Here is a 23281-nt window from a genome sequence, read left to right as displayed (position 1 = left end):
CAGAGATCAGGGTGTGCTGCCGGTGTTGTTTGCAGAGGAGCGTGGGGGGTCCCGCACTAGCTCTGAAGATGGGTCGCAGCAGAAAGGGAGCCGGCAAAAGTGGGGGGGGGGGGGGAAGGACAGGGAGGGAGGCAGGTGTGGAGCAGCCCAGCCTTCCTGCCGGAGAGTTCAGCCTCATTAGCATCTGCGGTTGTTTATTTATTTGGACAATAAACCCTTGCAACATTTCTGGTAAGTTGATTAATAGAGAGTTCCCGGCAGGTTATTTATAAATGGCCCCACACGCCAATGTATTTCCCATTAAAGATAGCCCGGGCCCCAGCTCTGGCTCTGGACGCCCCTCGGGGGCGGGGGCGCTCTCCGTAGTCATAATAATAAGAATGATGATGGTATTTGTTAAGCGCTTACTATATGCCAAACACTGTTCTAAGCGCTGGGGTAGATAGGGGGTCATCAGGTTGTCCCACTTGGGGTTGACAGTTTTCATCCCCATTTTGCAGATGAGGTAAGTGAGGCACAGGGAAGTTAAGTGGCTTGCTCAAGGTCACGTAGCCGAGAAGTTGCAGAGCGGGGATTAGAACCCACGTCCCCTGACTTCCAAGACCGTGCTGTTGCCACTAAGCCACGCTGCTTCTGGTCCAGCCGGCTCAGTGGAAAGAGCACGGGCTTTGGAGTCAGAGGTCATGGGTTCGAATCCCGACTCGGCCAGTGGTCAGTTGTGTGACTGTGGGCAAATCACTTAACTTCTCGGTGCCTCGGTGACCTCATCTGTAAAATGGGGATGAAGACTGTGAGCCCCACGTGGGACAACCTGATTCCCCTGTGTCTAACCCAGCGCTTAGAACAGTGCTCGGCACATGGTAAGCGCTTAACAAATACCAACATTATTATTCCAGCCCCGCCCCCCCCCCGAGCCATCCTTCGGGTCCTGGCTCCGCGGCTTTAGACTTTTTCCATCTCTGAAGGACTGTTCATCACCATCATCATCATCAGTGGTATATAATGAGCGATCACCGTGGGCAGAGCACTGAACTAAGCGCTTGGGACGATACGAGTTGGCCGCCGCGCTCCCTGGCCACGACGAGACCTCAGAGGCCTCCTCCAAGAGGATCAAATGGGGCGACCCAAGGCCCAAGACGGGGGTGGGAAGGGCGAGGGGGCAACGCGGTGAGGACCACCACCACTTTCCCGCAGAGAAGCCCCTGTTGGGAGGGTGTTGGGGGCGGGGGGGGGAATGCTTCAAACATCTCTTCCCGGGGAGACTGGAACAACTCACAGGCCCTTAAGTACGGGGTGGGGGTGGGGTTGAGGGGGAATCGGGCATGGGAGTGGTGGAAGTTTGAGGTGTTTAAGTCTACAGGTCGAAGAGGGGGTGATATCTGTGTTGTGCATCGTGTCCCGCGTGGGCGAAAGAAAAAGGCCTTTAGGCGTGAACCCTCTGGGGGAAATTTATGCTCCAAGGGACTTCTCCCTCTGGGGACATTGAACTCGACGCTGTGGGGCTGCTTCCTTCAGATCAGCCAGCTGTCCCTCTGCCTGCTCTCCCTCTCTCTCTCTGTCTCTCCGTCTCTGTCTCTCTGTGTCTCTTTTTCTTTTCCTCTCCTTAGACTGTGAGCCCCGCGTGGGACAGAAACTCTGATCTGATTATCTCAGATTTACCCCAAAGCTTAGGGCGCTGCCTGTTTCCTACTAAGCGCTTAATATCACAATGATTAGAACGACACAAACCACCAAACCCGCGCACGGTGCCACCCTCATCACATTCACTCTCCCTTATCCGCCCTGCTTGAGGTCCCCAGGTGACCTCATCGCACCCGAAAGGTCCAGAAACTCCCTTGAACTTGGGAAGGAAAAAGAATCCTCCACTGCTCCTCCCCCCACCCCCCAATTTAATGAATCTGTCAGTCAGTGCTATCTTCTAGACCGTGAGCCCGTTGTTGGGCAGGGTTCGTCTCTATCTGTTGCTGAACTGTACTTTCCCAGCGCTCAGCGCAGTGCTCTGCACACAGTAAGCGCTCGATAAATACGACTGTAGGAATGCATGAATTTATTGAGCGTTTAACAGTGTGCAGAGCATTGCGGGAGGTGTGTGGGGGGGTGGGGGACCCCGGCGTCAGAACTTCAGCTGAAAAGCCCTTCAGGTTAAAGCATTTTATTGACAGTTCGATGGCTGGTAATTAAATATTTCTTTGATTTCGGTGTCACACTTTACAGTTGGCAGAGTCGATGGCGCCTGGTCCAAAGCGGGAACCGAGATGACACCGGGCGTAAGGCTCCTCCCTTCCTCAGGCCTCCGGGTTCCCCGCCGTTCCCGGGGGTCGTGGGAGGGTTCCCGGGGGGCGGGGGGGTCGTGGAGGGGGGGAAGGGAGGAGGCTCCGGCCGCTGCACTGCGCTGCACGTGGGTCGGGACTCCTGCGAGGGCATCTTAGAGCGCATCCGACAGCGCTCGGTTGCGATGACATCCCGTTTCGGTCCCCAGAGAGGCGCCCGAATCCTCTGTCCTCGGATGAGTTTTTGCCTCCTTCCGATGGGGCCTGGCTAGATTAGAACCTTTTTTGGGGGTGGGGGTGGGGGTGTTAATCATCCCAACCTAATCATCGAGCAAGTTGAGCGCGAAACCCTGGGCCGGGGAGACTCCGCGGGGCTTCCCCCGACCCCTAAACGCTAGAAAAACTCTCTGGATGGAGGCTAATGGGAAGCGCTCCAGGCTCCCACGGAATCCCCGGGGACATGGTGTCTCGAATCCAGCCCCAAGCAGGGACCCACGGGTGAGGTAAAACGTGCATGGTTTATTTGAAATTCTGTAGCATACACAGACACGAAATTTCATTCAGCGCACACGCACACACGCACACAAATTAAATAATCATAAAAAAAACAGAGGCAAAGTTTTCTCTATTAAATATGCAAAGCAAAATAAAAATTGCTTCTTGCCTTAGAAAGTGCAGTTAAATATTTCCAAAGTAATAAGTTATTTGCCGATCACCTTTGAGAACCGTCGTGGATTTTTTTTTTTAAAGTTACATATAAGTTAGATCTTTAAAAAATAAAACTTTCTCCAGGAGGTCTGTCCTCTGGAAAACACCACACTGACAAGTGAACTGTGCAGGGAAAAGAACACTCAAACCTTCAACCCAGAGCTTTGACAGTAGCAGTGAGAAGCAAATATTCCCTATCAACCCAGGATACTCGGTTTCAGGGGAAATTAGCAAGATGAGACTCGATGATTTGATTGTCGAAGCGTTATTTTCATAGTGGAATTATATGGACACTAAGACAGACGTACAGTCGCAAAAGGGGGTGGAGAATCGACACGATCACCCGAACGACCCATCCCGGTCTCGTTTTCGGCAGAAAAGGGGGTTTTGTTTAGTTGGGGGTTTGTTTTGTTGTTATTGTTGGTTTTTGTGGGTCGGTTTGTTTTGGGCCTGAATGAACAGGATCACTGACTCAGTTTTCCACTTCGCTAGTATACACCTGGCTCGGACATTTAAAAGAGACCTTTTGGAGTGTACGAAGAAAAAAAAAATCCCAATTCTCCAAACAAACCCCCAATCTATGGACATGATTCTTTTTCGTTATCTTTCCTTTAAGCTGATGAGGTAGAAACCGAAGAGTTATTGCGAAATGCGATGGAACTAGTGCTGAAAGGAAATTTGAAGTGGGGAGGAGGGAAGAGCCAAGTAAAACCGTGCCGAGGGAAAGCCCTTAAGTGGATGCTCGTTTTGCATTTTTTTTTTTAAAAAAAAAAAAAAGGAGTGGCGGGCGGGGGGACGAGGACGAGGAGGAAGGGAGACGGAGCGAGTGAAAGAAAGCGAGAGAGAACGACAGAGACAGAGAGACGGAACGAGGTAAACTGGAATGGCGTGCCCAAGAGCCAAAGTAAACCACGGTAGCCACGATCAAACTCCAAACTTTTTAAAGGCGGGTGCATCGCTATCGACGGGGACTTATTTACAACCATAAATATAAAAAAGGGTACTTCGAACCGAGAAGAACGAAGGTGTGTTTCAAGTTTCGTAGATTATCATGATCTCTCGTGTTTTTGTTTTTTTCCTCCCTCTCTTCCTTTTGCATTTTCCGAAAGCCAGTGCGGCGGGCGGGGGCGGGAGGAGAGAACGAATGCTCGCAGTCTTTAGCTTAAAGGAGGACGGGAGGCCTGCCTCGGAAGTCACCGGGACTATGGTACAGTTGGCTGAGTTTCTCCCGCCGCTCTATATATCTATCTCTCTGTATATATATATTTCTCTTCTCTTCTTCTTTTTTTTTTAAAAAAAAAGAGTGTCTCGTCACCGTCACCGCCGGCGAATCCCTGGCGGCGGACCGTCAGTCAGTCAGTCCCGTCCGCCGCCCGTGAGTTCACCCCACGGCCTCCACCGCCGGCCTCCTCAGTAGGTGGCCGAGAACTTCATCCGCTTCTGCTTCTGTCTCTGATTGCAAAACCAGACCCGGACGACGTTCTTCTTGAGGTCGAGCTTCTCGGCGATGGCGGCGATCTTCTCGGACGAGGGCCTCGGCTGGACGGCGAAGTAGGCCTCGAGGGAGCGCTTCTCCGGCGCCGCGATGCTCGTGCGTTTGCGCTTCTTGTCCCCGCCGCCGTAGGCCTCGGGCTTGGTGAGCTTCTCGCGCTGCGCCCTCTCCGCCTCCTCCAGCCAGGCCTCCAGGATGGGCTTGAGGGCCACCATGTTATTGTGCGACAGGGTGAGCGACTCGAAGCGGCAGATGGTGCTCTGGCTGAGGCAGCCCACGCCGGGGATCTTCAGGTTGGCCAGGGCCGAGCCCACGTCGGCCTGGGTCACCCCCAGCTTGATGCGCCGCTGCTTGAACCGCTCGGCGAAGGACTCCAGCTCCCGGGGGTCGGTCTCGGCCTCGGGCCCGGCCAGGACGGCGTGGGCCCCCAGCCCGTGGGGGTGGGCGTGGGCGGCCACGGGCGGCGGCGGCGGCGGCGGGTGGGCCAGGGGGGCCAGGGCGGCCATGTGCGAGTGAGGGTGCGAGGCCCCGGGGCCCACGTCCGGCCCGGGCCCCCCGCCCAGGGGCAGGGCCGAGCTCAGGTGGTCCAGCAGGTCGCCGTCCAGGCCCTGGGCCGGCTGGTGGCCCGGGTGGCCCGGGTGGTGCGGGTGGTGCGGGTGGTGGGGGGTCAGCACCGACGGGTGGTGCAGGTGCACCGAGGCCGGGGCCGGCGGGCAGCCCACGCTGCTCATCGTGTGGTAGGTGGCGTCCGGCTTGAAGGGGTGGGCCTTCTGCGACACGATGTCCACCGCCGCCAGGGCCTCGGCCCCCCGCAGGAGGGTCTCGTCGAACCCGGCGAAGATGTTCCCCTGGATCTGAGGGCCCGGGGGCCGGGACACGGACAGAGAGCCGGCGGTGTGACCCACGGGAAGAGAGGAGCCGGTGGGGCTGGGGGGCGGGGGACAGAGGGGAGGGGGGGAGGGGAGGGGGTCCCGCCGCCCCCCCGGGGCCCGGGGCACCGCGAGGACGCGGCCCTCCACCCCCTCCCCTCGCCCCCCGCCCCGTGCCCGCCACCGGACGCCGGAGGGCAACCCCGGAGAGCCCCCGTCGCCCCCTCCCCGCTCATCGGGGCCGGGGACCCTCCCCTGACCTCCGGGCCCGGGGGTCGTCAGGCCGGTCCCGCGGCCGACGACGAACTTCGGCAGACTTCGGAGGGAAGGGGCGGGGGGGCGGTCCCAACCCGGCCCCGGTCCAGCCCTCCCGCCTGCCTCTCTCCCCCTCCCCAGATCTTGCCCCCCTGGACCCCCCCCTCCCCGGCTGCGCCCCCCTCCGGGCCCCGACCCCCTAGATGCAAAAGTCACCACCGGTGGCCAGAAGCTCTTCAGGGGAGCGGAGGGGACCGGGTTGCACGTCGCCCCCCCCCCCCCCCCCCCCTCGTCCCAGCCGAAAAAGAGAAAAAAACGAGGAGCGACTGTGAGTCCGTCGTGCGTTTTCATCCAAGATTTACGCCAAGGATGCAGAGGACAAGGAGAGAGGGGCCGGAGGCTGGCAGGCGTCGAGGGGGGCAGGAGGTGGGGGTCGGGAAGGGGTCTCGGCCTTACCTGCGGCGCTGGGAGACAGGCTCTCCTGATTGCCTCGGAGCTGGTGTGCAGGTGGGTGTACTTTGGCTCGTGCAGGATGGGGTGCATGCTGAACGCCTGCTTGCTGTTCATGGACATCATGGTGAAAGGAGAGAGGAGGAGGAGGAGGAGGTGAGAGAAAGAGAGAGAGGCAGGAAGAAGGAGAGAGAAAGAGAGAGGAGAAGCAGTGGCACCGTGTGGCTACTGCATGAGCGGTTGGGATCTGGTGAGCTTTGCTCTTTTTGGTGTGTTGTTATTGTCTGACTTCTGATCACGGTATCAATGGCAATATAGACCTTCCCGGATTCTCCTCCCCTTCTCCCCCGGATTGGAGGGCCCGGGGAAGAGACCCCGCCTCTTCCCCCCCTCCCAAGAAGAGGAGCAGGAGTGGCTACTTCACCAGAACCTTCCCTGGCGGCCCCGCCCCCCCTTGCCCCCCCCCTTCTTTGTCCCCCCCCCCCTTCCTTGTCCCCCTCCCCAGAGCCCCGCGTAGTAACAGCAGGCAGTCAGGTGGTGAAGAGTGAATTTTGATCCCATTGTGTGGTGGAACTGTGCGACTGCCCATCAGCTAATCTGAGGATCTCTCCAGCTGTAAAGCTTTCTGGAGTGGGGAGGGACCGAGCCGGGGAGGGGGGCGGAGGCGGGGGAATTGCTGGAATCCTGACAAGTATATTCCTAACCACAGTCATAAATGGTGTCATACCACAAGCGTAACGGTGTTAGGCTCTCGGACGACCCTTCTGGTCAGGGATAACTTTACCCACCCGAATCGCTGAAGTCTGTTGGCGCAGTTTGAGAGGTGCTTTTAAAAAAACAAACCCAAAAAAGGGAACGGAGAGTCACCGGAAGCCGCGGGAGCACGGCGGTACGGTAATAGTAATAGTGATGACGATGGTATCTGTTAAGCCGCTTACTAGGTGCCAAGCACCGTTCTAAGCACTAGGGTAGATACCAGGTAAGCAGGTTGTCCCACGTGGGGCTGACGGTCTTAATCCCCAGTTTACGGATGGAGCGATCGAGGCACCCAGTAGTTAAGTGACTTGCCCGGGGTCACGCGGCAGTGGAGCGGCGGAGGGTATCAGAATCCACGTGCTCTGACCCCCGAGCCCGCGTTCTTGCCGCTAGGCCATGCCGTACAGTAGCACCGCCTAAAAGTGGGGATTCCGTACTATGTCGTCGCGGGTAGAGGTCGGCAGTCCTTCGGACCCAGTCGGATGAGGGGACTGAGGAGATTCCTGCCTCGAGTGTCCCAGAGTTCCAATCCTGGGAGTTGGCAGGAAGGTTTGTCTAGCTCGTCTATTGGGACGGGGCTCGTGGAGGGAAGGAAGGTGGAAGGCAGGCAGGGACGCGATGGGAGTTCAATACACGATACTCACGAGAGGAAGCGCTTCGGACTAGAGATGCCAGGGAAACCCGAAACGGCCATGACCGTCAACCAGTGGTATTTACTGAGCACTTACTGTGTGCAGAGCAATGTACTGAGCGCTTGGAAGAGTACAGGACAACAGAATTGGTAGACGCAGTCCCTTCCCGCGACAAGCACACGGACTAGAGGAGGACTGAAGTCCCACACGGAAGGCGAGAATGCTCTGAAGTCTGTCAAAAGGCCAGAACTCTGCTAATTACCTAGCGAAATCAAGTCAATCTGGGAAATGGCTTTAAATGGAACTCAAAGACTGCTACCTGAAGCTTCGTCTTAATAGACAAACCCACAACCTCCGAACAGTTTCTCACATGCCTCGTAAACCAAACCAGTGCTGCAATCTCAAAGATAACGTGGGACCCTAGATGAAACGATCCGGTGTCGGCGGTATGCCGGTGGCGGCATTTCGGAGGGCCGTAGACACTTCGTTCTTAGGTATTTTATATCTGAGTATGGCATTTGCGTTTTATAACAAATACATTATTTTAAAGGTTATAGATGTGATGCCTAAATTTTAGGCATTCACTGTGCATAAATAATGCATTTCCAATTATAAAGTACAATGTAAGTTATGTTTATCAAGATGTCACAGCTTTCTCACGTGGTGCCGTGTTTTTGGTGGGGAAAAGGAAGAAGGGATTCTTCTTTGGGTAACCTAGTGCGGTTAGGAGAGCTCCTTAGTACTTATTTTTTTAACCACTGAAGCCCTAGCGTAGCGTACTTTCTATTTGTTCTTTAAGCACAAATAATGCAGGTCCTCAAGGTTGCTTTGAGAACAGGAAGTTATTAACTCTGAAAATATCGTTGTGAATAGTGGTGCCCTTTCCGCAAGTTTTTGAAGTTCTTCCCCTGGGTGGCTCATTATCCATCTGTGCAAGCTTAGTGGTTGACTGTTCCACCTTTCGTTTTCATAAAAACAGGCGATTGCACCGTGCCCGGAAAAAGGTTATTCGCTCCCCTAGCCAGAACGTGAGCTTAAGTCCCAGCCATTTGCACTTTGCTTCTCCTTCAAAGCAGGCTACTTGCCTCTTGGCCCTCCACAGACACTTGCATCAGTCAATCAATCAACCGTGTTTTTTGAGCATCTCTTGTGGACAGCACGCTGCACCGAGTGCTTAGGAGAGTACAATAGAGTCAGCAGAAATGATCCCTGCCCTCGAGGAGCCTACGGTCTAGCTGGGGGGGGACGCAGACCAAAATCATTTATACCCAGCGGGAAGAAGGAAAAGTGGATAGGTACATGGAGTTAGTGCTTACGCAGTAGGGTTTGGAAGACAGGTACAAGAGTGTAAGATTTGTACATAAGGAAAGCAGCAGGGCCTAGTGGAAAGAGCACAGGTCCGGGAGTCAGAGGGCCTGAGTCCTAATCCCGACTCCGCCACGTACCTGCTGGGTGACCTCGGACAAGTCGCTTAACTTTTCCTTGCTTTAGGTCCCTCATCTGCTAACTGGGGCTTCGATACCTGCTCTCCCTCCTACTTAGACCGTGAGCCTCGTGCGAGACTTGATTATTTTGTATCTACCCCAGCCTTTAATATAGCGCTTGGTGCAAACCCTTTTGGCAGAGACTCGGGTTTACTGCGCGGAAGGAGGCCATGGTAAACCGTATTTTTACCAAGAAAACTCTTTAGATCCACTACCAGAGTGGCTGCAGATGAAGAGTGGGGCATTCCGAGAGAGAGGCGTCCCTGGCGTCGCTGTGGGTCGGACACCACTCGACGGCATAAGACAACAACAACAAACCCTGTTACCTAAGTACTAACTCATATTCACTCATTCATTCAATGGTATTTATTGAGCGCTTACTATGTGCAGAGCACTGTACGAAGCGCTTGGAATGGACGATTTGGCAATAGATAGAGACAATCCCTGCCCAGTAACGGGCTCGCAGTCTAAACGGGTCAGAAAGACAGCAAAGCAAAACAGAACAAAATAAAACGTCTTCAAGTTAAATAGAATCATGGAGATATACACCTCATTAACAAAAATAAATAGGGTAATAAATCATATCTACAAATATGCACAATGCTGAGGGGAGGGGAAGTGGGGAGAGCAGAGGGCGGGAGAGGGGAGAAGGGGAGGAGAGGAGGAGCAGAGGGAAAGGGGGGGCTCAGTTTGGGAAGGCCTCCTGGAGGAGGTGAGCACTCACCCATATCCGCTTTTCTTTTCCCCCTTGTCTATAAGCGATTGTTTAACAAACACCACAATTATTATTATAGATTCTATGGGGTTTGATATCTAAGTGGGTTGTTGGTGCGGAAGTTCTGAAGTGACCGTTGTTGGTGAGATAACCTGGGGAGAACAGAAATTCGCTGAGGAAGGCTTCCTGAAGAAGATGTGATTTCAGTAGGACTTTGAAGAAAGGGAGAACAGGGGTCGGACAGATTTGAAGTGGGAGGGAGTTCCAGGCAGGGGGAAAGATATGAGCAATAAGTTAGAAGTGAAAGAGATGAGTACAAGGTACAGTGATTAGATAGGTGAACTTCGTTAAGCACTCACTATGTGCCAGGTGCTGTACTAAGCCCTGGGGTAATGACCAGGTAACTGGGTTGGACACAATCCCTAGCCTACATGGGGCTTTCAGTCTTCACCCTATTTTCCAGATGAGGTAACTGAGGCACAGAGAAGTGATGTGACTTGCCCAACGTCACACAGCAGACATGTGGCGGAGCTGGAATTGGAATCCAGGACACTAGGCAATGAAGTTTCCCGCAAGGAAGGGCAAGCTACAGGACTTCAGACAGCATCAAAATCCCCAATCCATGGTTTAACCCTTGGGAAAATATAATACAACACAGTAGAATATTCCCTGCCCACAAGGAGCTTACAGCCTAGAATGTAGCAGGGTAGCTCTCCACGGTGGACAGGAGTCTGCCTGGAGCCTCCCGGGAGGCTACTGAAAAATCTCAGTAACGGTGGACTTCTTGCACCACCACGGAGCTTCAGACCGAAATGCAACCAGTTGAACGTGAACCTTTTTACGAAGTTGAAATACGTAGGTACAACTCTAAAGGGTGGCCTGTCTTCCCCCAATCATAGCTGTAATTTATTTATTTATTTATTTATTTATTTATTTATTTATTTATTTATTTATTTATTTATTTATTCATCTATTTATTTATTTATTCATCTATTTATTTATTTATTTATTTATTTATTCATCTATTTATTTATTTATATCAGTGCTTGTCTCTCCCTCTAGATTGTAAGCTCTTTCGCTGCATGCAGTAAGAGCTCAATAAATACCACTGATTGACTGGTCGCATGGCTTACTGGAAAGACTCAGGTCTGGGAGTCGGAGGAACTGAGTTCTAATCTTGTCTCCGCCTCTTGCTTATCGTGTGACCTTGGACAAACTTCTTTGTGACACAGTGACCTCATCTGTAAAATGGGGAATCAATGCCTGTTCTCCCTCTCCTTTAGACTATGAGTCTAATGTGGGACAGTGACTGTGTCCGATCTGCTTATAGTGTACGTTCCCTGACACTTAATAGAGGGTTTGGTATATAGAAGGCATTTTATGTGTTTCCACCCGGTCTCATGAGAAGGACCAGTTCTCCGGAGAAGATACTAATGCTAGGAAAAGTCCAAGGAAAACGTGGAAGAGGCAGTCCAGTAGCTAGGTGGATAGAAACCATAAGAATAGTAGAAGAATCTTTAGCAAAATTACGGATTATGGCAGAAGATATGACTTCCGGAGAAAATGTGTCCATAAGCGCGCTATGAACCGGAAATGCCTCGACGGCATATATATAGAGTCATTGTTGATATATATGGATATATATTGTTATTGTTGATATGTTATTATTAAGTGCCGGGGGGGTGGAGGGGCTCACAGTCTCAATCCCCATTTTCCAGATGAGGGAATTGAGGCCCAGAGAAGTGAAGTGACTTGCCCAAAGTCACACAGCAGGCAGGTGGCGGAGCCGGGATTAGAACCCAGGTCCTTCTGACTCCGAGGTCCACGCTCTATCCACTTGGTCAAGCTGCTTTCACGAGACAGTGTCAATCAATGTGCATGTCTTTGCACCACCCCTGCTTTAAGGATCTGTCTTTTGATTTCCTGTGCTCTCTCCAGCCTGTTGGGCATTCTGGCCTTTGGCTTCAATTTTCCACTTTTTTCTCAATGTGTCATTGAGTATATATGGATACTGAGTATTATATATATATATATATATATAGTTGATTATATATATCAATATATTTTGATATCCATCTATATCAACAATATATATACAACAATATACATATATATATATAAAACTATACATATATAAGCACTTAACAAATACTACAGTGGTTATTCATTAAAGCCGGCCTGGAAGTAGACCTGCCCAAATTTAACTTATTCTCGTTTGCCATGCAGTATCCTCTAATGTTCTGAGTACTCTCCCAAGCACTAAGCAAATTACAATATAATTAATAGACATCATCCCTGCCCTCAAGGAGCTTACAATCTACAAAAGGCATAGGAATTTGAACCATTTTGTACAGACAGTCAAGTGCTATTGACTGAATGTCTTAATAAGACCAAAGTTATTAGTCTCTACCTGTCTCCCCTCTTAGAGTGTAAGATGCTCATGGAGAGGGGACATGGTCCCTTGATTTTGTTGTACTTTTCCAAGTTCTTAGTAAGTGTATTGTGCTATTATTAGCCAGCCAAATATTTCAGTCAGTAACAGGGAGTTCAGTTTTGCCACTGAATCCCACTACCCGGGCAGGACACTAGCCAGTGACACACTGAGAAAAAAGTGGAAAATTGAAGTCAAAGGCCAGAATGCCCAACAGGCTGGAGAGAGAACAGGAAATCAAAAGACTTTGCACTCTATTGGGGGAGGCTGATAGAGAAATAGTGAACATGAAGATATGCACAAGGGCTGAGGATGGGCAAGAATGAACAGAAAAAGATGGCAAGAGGCGACTGAAGGGTTGAGAGGAGTTCAGAAGAAAGGGAGTCACTGTATGCGCATCACGATAGATGGCCGTACACTGAGCCTGAAGTGGACAGTACCGCATCACTGCTCTCCTGGGACCTGAACTGCAGATGAAAGGAGGGACACTGAGTCCCCCCCCCACTCCCCCCCCACAGGACCTTTCCCGGCCCTTACACACACAAAGGAGGGAGGGTAAAAGTCCTTTGGCCAGATCTCTCTCTCTCTCTCTCTCTCTCTTTCTCTCACACACACACACACACACTCATGCACACGCTCTGGAAAACCATGACCTGCTGAGCCAGCTAATTTATTCCCACCCCACCTTGGGGCCGGAGGGCAACTCTCGTCTCTCACCCGGGACAGCTGTCTCCACACTGTCCTGGCCCCAACCTCTTTCAACCTCAGCGAGACTCAACCGCAGGCAGAACAGCACATTACCGAATCATCCGGCAATTTGGTATTTACTGAGCACTTACCGTGTGCAGGGCATTGTACTAAGCTGTACAGTACATCAGAGTTGGTAGACAGGTTCCCTGCCCACAACGAGCCCAAGTCAGGCTGCCTTCGTGCCCCAGATAGGGTCTGGGAAAAGACCACTTTCCAGATTTCAGCGGGCTTCTGCCCAACGTGCCATGTGACTCCGGCTTGCCCACCGCTGGTTTCAGACTAGGGGGACTCTGGGACATGGTTTTCTCCTCTCTTTGGTTCTTGCTGACCCGCATTTTCGGCCTGATGTGCTCTCTGGCTCCTAATGGGCTGCTCCAAGCCTTCTCCAATCCTTTGGCTGGTTTCCCACGGATCCATTCCAGCTTTCCTCCCACAACTTTGCTGACAGGCTGCAGTGCCTGAGGCTTCACTGATCCTGGGTTCAAGCCCCTCCCTGGCCTCCTTTCTGCAGGGCAACCTTGGTCCCCTGGAGAATCCCCAAGTGCTCTGATATCTCCTGGGCATCTTCACACTCTTCAAGAAGGCCCTCCAAACTGGTGCTGGGGATTGCCGCTTGCTCTTTGGGAGGATAAACAGAGCCATGCTCCTTCATCCATCCCTTGGCACCGATGTTTGGAAAACCTCGTGGCCTTGATGGACCATTCATCTGCTCTGGTATAACACTGCTTACGTTCTTTTTTTTAAGGAAATTTTTTAATAGTTTTTTTAAGGGCTTACTAGGTGTCATGCACTGTACAGAGCAACTTGGTATAGTGGATAGAGCACAGGCCTGGGACTCAGACAGTTGTAGATTCTATTTATTGCCACTGACTCTATTTATTGCCATTGTTCTTGTCTGCCCGTCTCCCCCGATTAGACTGTAAGCCCGTCAAATGGCAGGGACTGTCTCTATCTGTTCCCGACCTGTTCATCCCAAGTGCTTAGTACAGTGCTCTGCACATAGTAAGCGCTCAATAAATACTATTGAATGAAAGATTCTAATCCCGGCTCGTCACTTGTCTACAGTGTGACCTTGGGCAAGTTGCTTAACTTCTCTGGGCCTCAGTTACCTCATCTGTAAAATGAGGATCGAGACTGTGAGTCACACATGGAGCAGGGACTGTGTCCAACCTGATTTGCTTGTATCCACCCCAGCACTTAGTACAGTGCCTGGCATGTAGTAAGCACTTAACAAATATCACAATTATTAGTATTATTGTTAAGTGCTTACATACCACTATTATTATTATTATTATTATTATTATTATTCAGCACTAGGATAGGCACAAAATAATCAGATTGGACACAGCACCTTGGCCACTTAGGGAGTCTTAGTCTTAGTCACAGTTTTAATCCCCATTTTACAGAGGAGGTAACCGAAGCACAGAGAAGTTAAGCAACTTGCCCAAGTAACAGCAGACAAGTGGCAAAACCAGGATTAGCATCCAGGTCCTCTAACTTCCAGGACCATACACTTTCCACTAGGCACACTGCCTTTCACTAGACGGTGCCGCTTAATAATAATGATTAATAACAACTATGGGATTTGATAAGCACTATGTGCCAAGCACCGCTCTAAGCGATGGGTCAGATACAAGGTGATCAGGTTGTCCCACGTGGGGCTAACATTCTTAATCCCCATTTTACAGATGAGGTAACTGAGGTACAGAGAAGTTAAGTGGCTTGCCCAAGGTCTCACAGTAGACAGATGGCGAAACCGGAATTAGAACCCACATCCTCTGACTCCCAAGGCCGTGCTCTTTCCACTAAGCCATGCTACTTCATGTTCTTACGTTTTCACATGTCCTGGGAGATCATTTTCCAATTCAGTGCAATGCTGGCAGGGTCGAGGAGCAACTGCAAGCCCAAACCACTCATGTCCATATCTATAATTTATTCATTTATATTAATGTCTGTCCCCTCCTCTAGACTGTAAACTCATTATAGGCGGGGAACATGTCTGTTAGACTGTTAGACTGTACTTTCCCAAGCGCTTAGTACAGTGTCCTGCACACTGTAAGTGCTCAGTAAATACAACTAAGAGAGCTGGATCCACCCATTCTCTCCCGCCCCAAACCTCTGTAGCCTTCTGCTCTCCCTGTGGTCCTACCCACCTCCACCCTAGGTGGGATTAGCTGGAACTTTGTCCCCTCAGACAGCAACCTAACTTCTTTGTCAGAAAGTTCTCTCAGGGCCTCATTGGAAAGGCTGCGAACAGATGCTCCTTTGAAGGGAAATTTGGTCAGAAAGAAAAGCCCTAGGCAGAGGACCGGGTCCTTGAGGTTACAACAAGGAATTAGGAAACTGGTGTCAGAACCATACTCTTCCATTAGTTCAGCACTTCTCTCTGTCCCACCACCGACCCATTGCTCACAAACTCCTTCCCGCTTCGTATCTCACAGTCTGCACCTCTCCTCACCTTCAAAACCTTCCTAAAATCACTCCTCCTCCAAGAGGTCTTCCAGTTTAAGCCCTTTTTTCCCCTAACCACCCTCCCCTCTGCATTGATTATGCACTTGGCTGTGTATCCCTTAAGCATACTGGTCCCAGACCCGCGGTACTGATGTAAATAATACTAATGATAATAATTATGACGGTATTTGTTAAGCATTTACTGTGGACACAGTCTCTGTCCTACACAGAGCTCACACTCTCAATCCCCATTTTACAGATGAGGTAATTGAGGCCCAGAGAAGCTAAATGACTTGCCCAAGGTCACACAGCAGACGCGTGGTGGAGCTGAGATCTAGAACCCGTGATCTTCTGACTCAAGGGCCCGTGCTCTATCCACTACACCATGCTGCTTTTCTGCGTATTTTTATGTTATCCTGTTTCCCCTATCCATAATTTATTTTAATATCAATCTCCCCCTGTGGACTAGTTTCTCTCCCTAGCACTTAGTGCTTCACACAAAGTAATTACTTTGCTTTGTCTCCCCCGTTCAGACTGTAAGCCCGTCAAAGGGCAGGGACTGTCTCTGTTACCGATTTGTACATTCCAAGCGCTTAGTACAGTGCTCTGCACACAGGAAGCGCTCACTAAATACGATTGAATGAATGAATGAAAGTACCAGCAATAAAAGAACGAATTTGGGATTCGCCTGTCTACCTATGTTTATGTGCAGATAATTTGGAATAATGTGTTGGTTGCACATAGGTCTCTTAGACTGAAAAAAAATATGAGAAGCGGCGCGGCGTAGGGACTGGAGCCCAGGCCTTGGAGTCGGAAGGTCACGGGTTCTAATCCCGGCTCCGCCACTTGTCTGCTGTGTGACCTTGGGCCAGTCACTTCACTTCTCTGGGCCTCAGTTACCTCACCTCTAAAATGGAGATTGAGACTGTGTGCCCCATGTGGGACAGGGACTGTGTCTGACTCGATTTGCTTGTCTCCACCCCAGTGCTTAGTCCAGTGTTTGCCACATAGTAAGCGCTTAACAAACACCACAACTATAGAGGGTTTCACCAACTGTAGATTCTTATTTGGGTAGTAAAGACGACCTCTTCTCCACTCTTCCCTAACCCGTATTGTAAGCAGGATGGGGGCATGAAGTTGGTTAGCGACTGGCTAACTGAGTAGCGGCGAGGTCACCCAGTGAATAGGCTACTCTACTTCTTCATAGCCTAAGGCTGTACTCCAAATTACAAACCTGCATACCGCTCGCAGCCATTGCTTTTTAAGGAAACAAACCAGGATTGCAAAATATTTTACAAATAGAAAGTCTTCATCTCCTCATTCTTCTTAAACTTAATTTTCAGGCTTCTCCCTCACCTCCTTAAATATTCTGATTTAAAGACGATTTCCTCCCTGATGTATTCATTTTTTTCCTAAGATGAATCTCACCTTATCATCTCATGGCCGTTTTCCTAAGACCCGGTAGGTCCATTTTCCTAAGCTCCGGCAGTTCCTTTCATACGTGAATCTTGCCCACAGTGATTTTGGCATCGCCTCACGGTTTAGTGCCATCCCGAAATCTCATTAATATGCTCTTTATTTCTAGAGCAGTAATAAATATGTTAAATAAGATTGGACCTAGCAACATCTCGGATAACAGCACACGAGATACCTTTCCCCAACCCGACGCAGTGTCATTTGTCATTACTGTCTGTGTTTCAGCCAGTTTTCAATCCACAGGGGAGTGTACTTATCCAAGTCAATTAGAAATAATTTTGTAAGTAGGATTTCGTGAGCTATCATGTCTAATGGTGTACTCGCCTCTGAGTATTTTGCATGATATTGGACTTCTTTTCCCACCTTATTTGGAAATTCTATCAGAAGACGCTGTCAGATCGGTTTGGTGTGATTTCTTGACATTAAGTCTGCTTCGTGCTGCTCATGAATCCTGTCGTTTCTTGATTTAGGGATTTATTTTTTCTTTTCGAAGTTGCTCTATTAGTTTGCAAAGTACCGACAATGGAGGTAACCACCATAATCGTCACCAACACATTAGACTTAACGATGTACCACACCTCTGCCAGCAGGTACACAGCGGGCAGGAAGGGGAGCGTGATAGTATCATTGCGCAAACCACTAGTACATGTAATTAATCCCCACTCCACCACGTCTCTGCTGTGTGACCTCGGGAAAGTCACTTAACTTCTCTGTGCCTCAGTTACCTCGTCTGTAAAGTGGGGATTAAGACTGTGAGCCCCTTGTGGAACATGGACTAAATCCAACCTGATTACTTCGTATCTACCCCAGTGCTTATAACTGTGCCCGGCGCATAGTAAGTGCTTAACGAAGACTATAAAAAAAAGAGAAACAGATCAGACATAATCCCCGTCCCTCATGGGTTCATAGTCAAAGAGGTAGGGAGAACGGTCATTTAATCCACGTTTTTCATATGAGGAAATTGAGGCAAAAAAGACTTTGAGTGACATACCCAAGGTCGCACAGCAGGCAAGTAGCAGAGCGAGGACTAGTTCTCAGGTCTCCTGACTGTCAGTGCTCTGCTTTTTCCACTAGGCCACTCTGCCTCCCTTATGATAAATATCCCAGCCCTTTCACTGTAGCCATGCAAATTAGACCAAGACCTGAAAGAAAACAGTCTCTGAAAGAAATCAGTCTTACAGAAGTAAGAATTTGAAATCAAAATTTAAAAGACAGATATTCATTCATTCACTCAATTGCATTTATTGAGCACTTACTATGTGCAGAGCACTGTATTAAGCACTTGGAATGTACAAATGGAGCGCTTGGAATGTACAAATCGATATTTAAATGACAAGGAGAGTTTCAAGCACACAAACTTTGAACACCCATCCATCAGCTGTTACGGCAGTGTGACCTGGGGAAAGCTGGAAGGGGCCATAAAAATGAGTGGGGGTGGGGCCGGTGGGTTTGGGTCAAAAGACTTTTGGATAGTGTTAATACCCACTCTTATGTGGGCTGGGCCTAGCTCGAAGTTTAGAGAGGCTCAGTTGCATTAAAAATGAATTCTCCCCTCTGTAGTCATAATCTTGAATGAAAGTCATCTTTCAGAGAAATTCTGGTCACAATGTAGGTCATCTTCCGAATCAGGACAGCCTTCAAAGCCAAGTCTTGTGAATGATTCAGACATGGTTGGAGCAAGGGATTTGGACATGAACATTACCAGAAACTGAAAAGTGAGAGCTGACACACTGCAGACATTGAGCAGCTTCAGAATGGTGCCTTGAAATTCTGAATGATCTCAAACTCATCTTGAGACTTTCCCATCTCTGATCAAGGCCAAAAATGCCATGAGGACTCACAGTGGATCTTAGCAAGTGAATTTAGCTGCCTGTAAGTAAGGGGTTTGGTTTTTTTGTGCCTGTAGGAAGGCACAGAAATGGTGATTTGGCAGGACTGGATTTGGCTAAGGGGGCCCTAAATTCCTGCATCTCCCCCATTCTCCAGCCCTTTGTTAACCTCTGGAGGAATGTCCCCCACTTCCCAGTGTTACCATCCCAAACCTTCCACTGTTCCCTTTCTGCTGCAGTGAAATGTGAAATCAGTCAATCAGTGGTATTTGTTGGGTGCTTACTGTGTACTTCGTAAGCGCTCAAGAAAACATAATACAACAGAGTTGGTAGACGCAGTCCCTGCCCATGGGGAATTTACAATCTACAGGAGTAGGCTGTGAAATAAGTTGACCTGCTTTTAGGGTGGATTGGGATTGTTCTGTTCCTTTTTTCTGCCAGTTTGCACCTCAAGGAAGAAGTGTAGTTTACTGAAGAGAGGAGGGGCCTGAGAATGCAAAGCCTGGTCTCTAATTCTGGCTCTGCACTTGCCTACTGTATGACCTTGGGCAAACCACGTGACTTCTCTCGGACTCAGTTTCCTCATCTGCTAAATGGGGATTAAACATATGTATTCTTCCTCCCTCTTAGACTGGGAGTCCCACGTGGGATGGGGCCTGTTCAACCTGATTGTCTTATACCCACCCCAGTGCTTAGTACAGCACTCGGAGACCTGATCCCAGCAAGCCCAGAGAAGCAGCGTGGCTCAGTGGAAAGAGCATGGGCTTTGGAGTCAGAGGTCATAAGTTCGAATCCCAGCTCTGCCACTTGTCAGCTGTGTGACTGTGGGCAAGTCACTTCACTTCTCTGGGCCTCAGTTACCACATCTGGAAAATGGGGATTAAGACTGTGAGCCCTACGTGGGACAACCTGATTCCCCTGTGTCTACCCCAGCGCTTAGAACAGTGCTCGGCACATAGTAAGCGTTTAACAAATAACAAAATTATTATTATTATTATTGTTATTATTAAATCTAAATACAAACAAAACACTAAGCACTGGTGTTCCTGTTAATGGACAAAGTGCTAAACCCTTAGTGGAAGTTCAATAAGCTTGTGTGGGCAGGGAATGTGTCCGTTTATGATTGAAGTGTACTCTCCCAAGCGCTTAATACAGTGCTTAGCACACAGTAAGCGCTCAATAAATATGATCGAATGAACAACTAAATGAATAATCAGTCAACAAAGAGAGAGAGAGAGAATTACAGGTGAGCAATCTCCTAGGCTACGGAGAAAGCCCCCGACCCCACCCAAGTAAATGTTTTAAAGCCTATAAACGTTCCTGTTTCGGAATTATTTTTGAGAATCTTATCCTTTTCTCTCTCTCCCTCTTTCTTCCACTCACCTAGACATCATTCTTACCTATAAGTTGATCGTTCCTAGGCCATTTCTTAATGGTGAAAAAGCACTGTTAAAAACTAAGGCAGTTTAAAATAGAAATTAGGTGGTGAATAAGTGTGATCCTAGGAAGTTGGTATCACCTGACAACCTCGATTACGGGTAATATACAGCCTTCTAGCTTTTTGAAAGTTGACTTTTGTTGCATAACTATAGAGAATTCAGCTCTATCATAATAATGTTGGTATTTGTTAAGTGCTTACTATGTGCAGAGCACTGTTCTAAGCGCTGGGGTAGATACAGGGTAATCAGGTTGTCCCACGTGAGGCACACAGTCTTAATCCCCATTTTACAGATGAGGTAACTGAGGCACAGAGAAGTGAAGTGACTTGCCCACAGTCACACAGCTGACAAGTGGCAGAGTCGCCATTTGAACCCATGACCTCTGACTCCCAAGCCCGGGTTCCTTCCACTGAGCCACGCTGCTTCTCCTATCATCTTCAGCAGTGGTTACAAACTGTGATTTCCCCTTGACGTGGATAATCAGAAGAAAAGCCAGGGTCGTTTCAGGAGTGGAGCAGTATAGTTCAATAATCTGCAAGGGTCTGGAGTTGGGGAAAAAGTTTATTTTTATCTCCAAATTCTGCTACTTAGCCTGTCCAACATTAGAACAGTGGGTAACGAGCAGCGAGGCTTAGTGGAAAGAGCCCAGGTCTGGTAGTCTGAGGACCTGGGTTCTAATCCTGCCTCTACCCGTTCCATCTGGGTGACTTTGGGCGAGCCACATAACTTCTCTATGCCTCAGCTACTTCATCTGTAAAATGGGGATTAAGTACCTCTTCTCCCTCCCTTTCAGACCGGGAGTCCGGGACTGCGTCTGACCTGATTATCTTGTATTTACCCTCGTATGTAGTACAGTGCTTGGCACGCAGAGAGCGCAAAGAAAAACTACATCAAGATGGCTACTATCACTTTGGAGGCAGGAAGAATTTATAACTAATGGCCAATCAAGTCTCAAAACCATCCTGAAGTCTCTAGAATAATTATAGTGACCAATCATTCTTACAGCTAGGAGACTGGCACTCACCGCTGACACGACTGACTGCTAGAGCACATGCTACTCTTCCCACAGATGGTCAAACGCTGAAGTCTTAGAATGTTATCCGTGAACCAGCTTTGACGCAGTGCTTGTCACATCAAACCTTCACTGGGCAGGACTTGTGAAGAGAGCAGATATCGGCAAGATACCCACCAGAAGCTTATCGGTAAACACAAATAAGAGGCACCGACCACAAAGGATGGCCGGAAGAAAATTTTAATAATAATCATGTTGGTATTCGTTAAGCGCTTACTATATGCAGAGCTCTGTTCTAAGCGCTGGGGGAGATACAGGGTGATCAGGTTGTCCCACGTGGGGCTCACAGTTTTAATCCCCATTTTACAGGTGAGGTAACTGAGGCACAGAGAAGTGAAGTGACTTGCCCACGGTCACACAGCTGACAAGTGGCAGAGCCTGGATTCGAACCCATGACCTCTGATTCCCAAGCCCGACGTCTTTCCACTGAGCCACGCTGCTTCTCAAGTAATAATGTGGGTATGTGTTAAATGCTTACAATGGACAGAGCACTGTTCAAAGCGCTGGGGTAGATACAGGGTAATCAGATTGCCCCACATGAGGCTCACAGTCTTCATCCCCATTTTACAGATGAGGGAACTGAGGCACAGAGAAGTGAAGTGACTTGCCCACAGTCACACAGCCGACAGGTGGCAGAGCGGGGATTCGAACCCGTGACTTCTGACTCCCAAGCCCGGGCTCTTTCCACTGAGCCACGCTGCTTACTATCTGCAGAACACTGTATTAAGCACTCGAGAAAGGACAGTTTAATAGAGTTGGTAGACACGTTCCCTGCCCACGGCGAGCTTATAGGCTACTCCCTTCTGGATCTCTCACTGTGGGCAGGGAAAGTCACTGTTAATCGTTGCACTGTACTTTCCCAAATGCTTAGGACAGTGGTCTGCACACGGTAAGTTCGCAGTAAATGTGAATGAACGAATGCTCCCTTTATTCATCACCCTCGCCCCAACCCCACTGTACTCATGTACATGTCTGTCATTTATTTATTTAATAATAATAATGTTGGTATTCGTTAAGCGCTTACTATGTGCAGAGCACTGTTCTAAGCGCTGGGGGAGACACGGGGGAATCAGGTTGTCCCACATGGGGCTCACAATCTTAATCCCCATTTTACAGATGAGCTAACTGAGGCCCAGAGAAGTTAAGTGACTTGCCCATAGTCACACAGCTGACAAGTGGCAGAGCTGGGATTCGAACTCGTGACCTCTGACTCCAAAGCCCATGCTCTTTCCACTGAGCCACACTGTCTCCCCCTCTAGACCGTAAGCCTGTTTTGGGGAGGGAATGCGTCTGTTACATTGTAATATAGAGAGAAGCAGCGTGGCTCAGTGGAAAGAGCCCGGGCTTGGGAGTCAGAGGTCACGGGTTCAAATCCCGGCTTTGCCACTTGGCAGCTGCGTGACTGTGGGCAAGTCACTTAACTGCTCTGTGCCTCAGTGACCTCGTCTGTAAAATGGGGATTAACCGTGAGCCTCACGTGGGACAACCTGATTACCCCGTATCTACCCCAGAGCTTAGAACAGTGCTCTGCACATAGTAAGCGCTTAACAAATACCAACATCATTACTATTATTATTATTGTGGTCTATTTAGTACAGTGCCCTGCGCACAGTAAGTGCTCAATAAATACAACTGACAGACTGACACACAGAGTCTCCTCATAATTGATTTTAAGGCACTCCTTCGTTCTCCTCGTCCTGCCTCACCTTACTGATCCACTACAATCCAACCTATGTCCTCCTCTCTTTTAAAGCCGATCTTCTCTTCATACCTGGATCTCCTCTATCTTGCCACTGACCCCTGCCCAGGAATCCTTGGACCTGAAACTGCCTCTTCTCTTATATAAAACAGCACTACTCTCACCACATTAAAATCGTATCTGCTTCAAGAAGCCTTCTCCAACTAAGCCCTAATTTTCCCTACTCTCTCTCCCTTCTGCATTTGCTTCTAGCACAGGGCTGGGAATCTAAAGGTCATGGGTTCTAATCCCAGCTCTGCCACTTGTCTGCTATGGGACTTTGAACAGGTCACTTAACTTCTCTGTGTCTCAGTTCCCTCATCTGTCAAATGGGAGCCCTACGGGGGAAAGGGACTGTGTCCAACCTCATTATTTTGTATCTACCCCAGCACTCAGAACAGTGGCTGGCTTATAGTAAGCACTTAACAAATGCCATTATTACTGTTAGTATTATTAATAAGCAG

General features: G+C 49.4%; 1 protein-coding gene across 1 annotated transcript; it reads right to left on the bottom strand.

The window, feature by feature from the left end:
• Window positions 1-3797: 3797 nt before the first annotated feature.
• On the bottom strand, window positions 3798-6344 carry LOC100084310 (brain-specific homeobox/POU domain protein 3). The gene is made up of 2 exons (XM_029067921.2): window positions 6051-6344; window positions 3798-5324 (listed from the first exon to the last, which is right to left on the bottom strand). The coding sequence occupies exons 1-2, from the start codon at window positions 6168-6170 to the stop codon at window positions 4389-4391; spliced, it is 1056 nt and encodes a 351-aa protein (XP_028923754.1). The 5' UTR covers window positions 6171-6344; the 3' UTR covers window positions 3798-4388.
• Between the last annotated feature and the right edge of the window lie 16937 nt (window positions 6345-23281).

Source organism: Ornithorhynchus anatinus, chromosome 6 (assembly GCF_004115215.2).
Source record: "Ornithorhynchus anatinus isolate Pmale09 chromosome 6, mOrnAna1.pri.v4, whole genome shotgun sequence".
In the NCBI taxonomy this organism is placed as follows: domain Eukaryota; kingdom Metazoa; phylum Chordata; class Mammalia; order Monotremata; family Ornithorhynchidae; genus Ornithorhynchus; species Ornithorhynchus anatinus.
The sequence above is the reverse complement of the archived record's forward strand: the minus strand, read 5'-3'. Positions and strand labels throughout refer to the sequence as shown.

What these genes read in the sequence shown, in the direction of transcription:
- LOC100084310 (XM_029067921.2), bottom strand. Translation starts at nt 6,170, where the DNA reads ATGATGTCCATGAACAGCAAGCAGGCGTTCAGCATGCACCCCATCCTG. An exon ending in CCTGTCTCCCAGCGCCGCAG is followed by an intron (nt 5,325 to 6,050) that starts GTAAGGCCGAGA and finishes CCGGGCCCTCAG; the next exon opens with ATCCAGGGGAACATCTTCGC.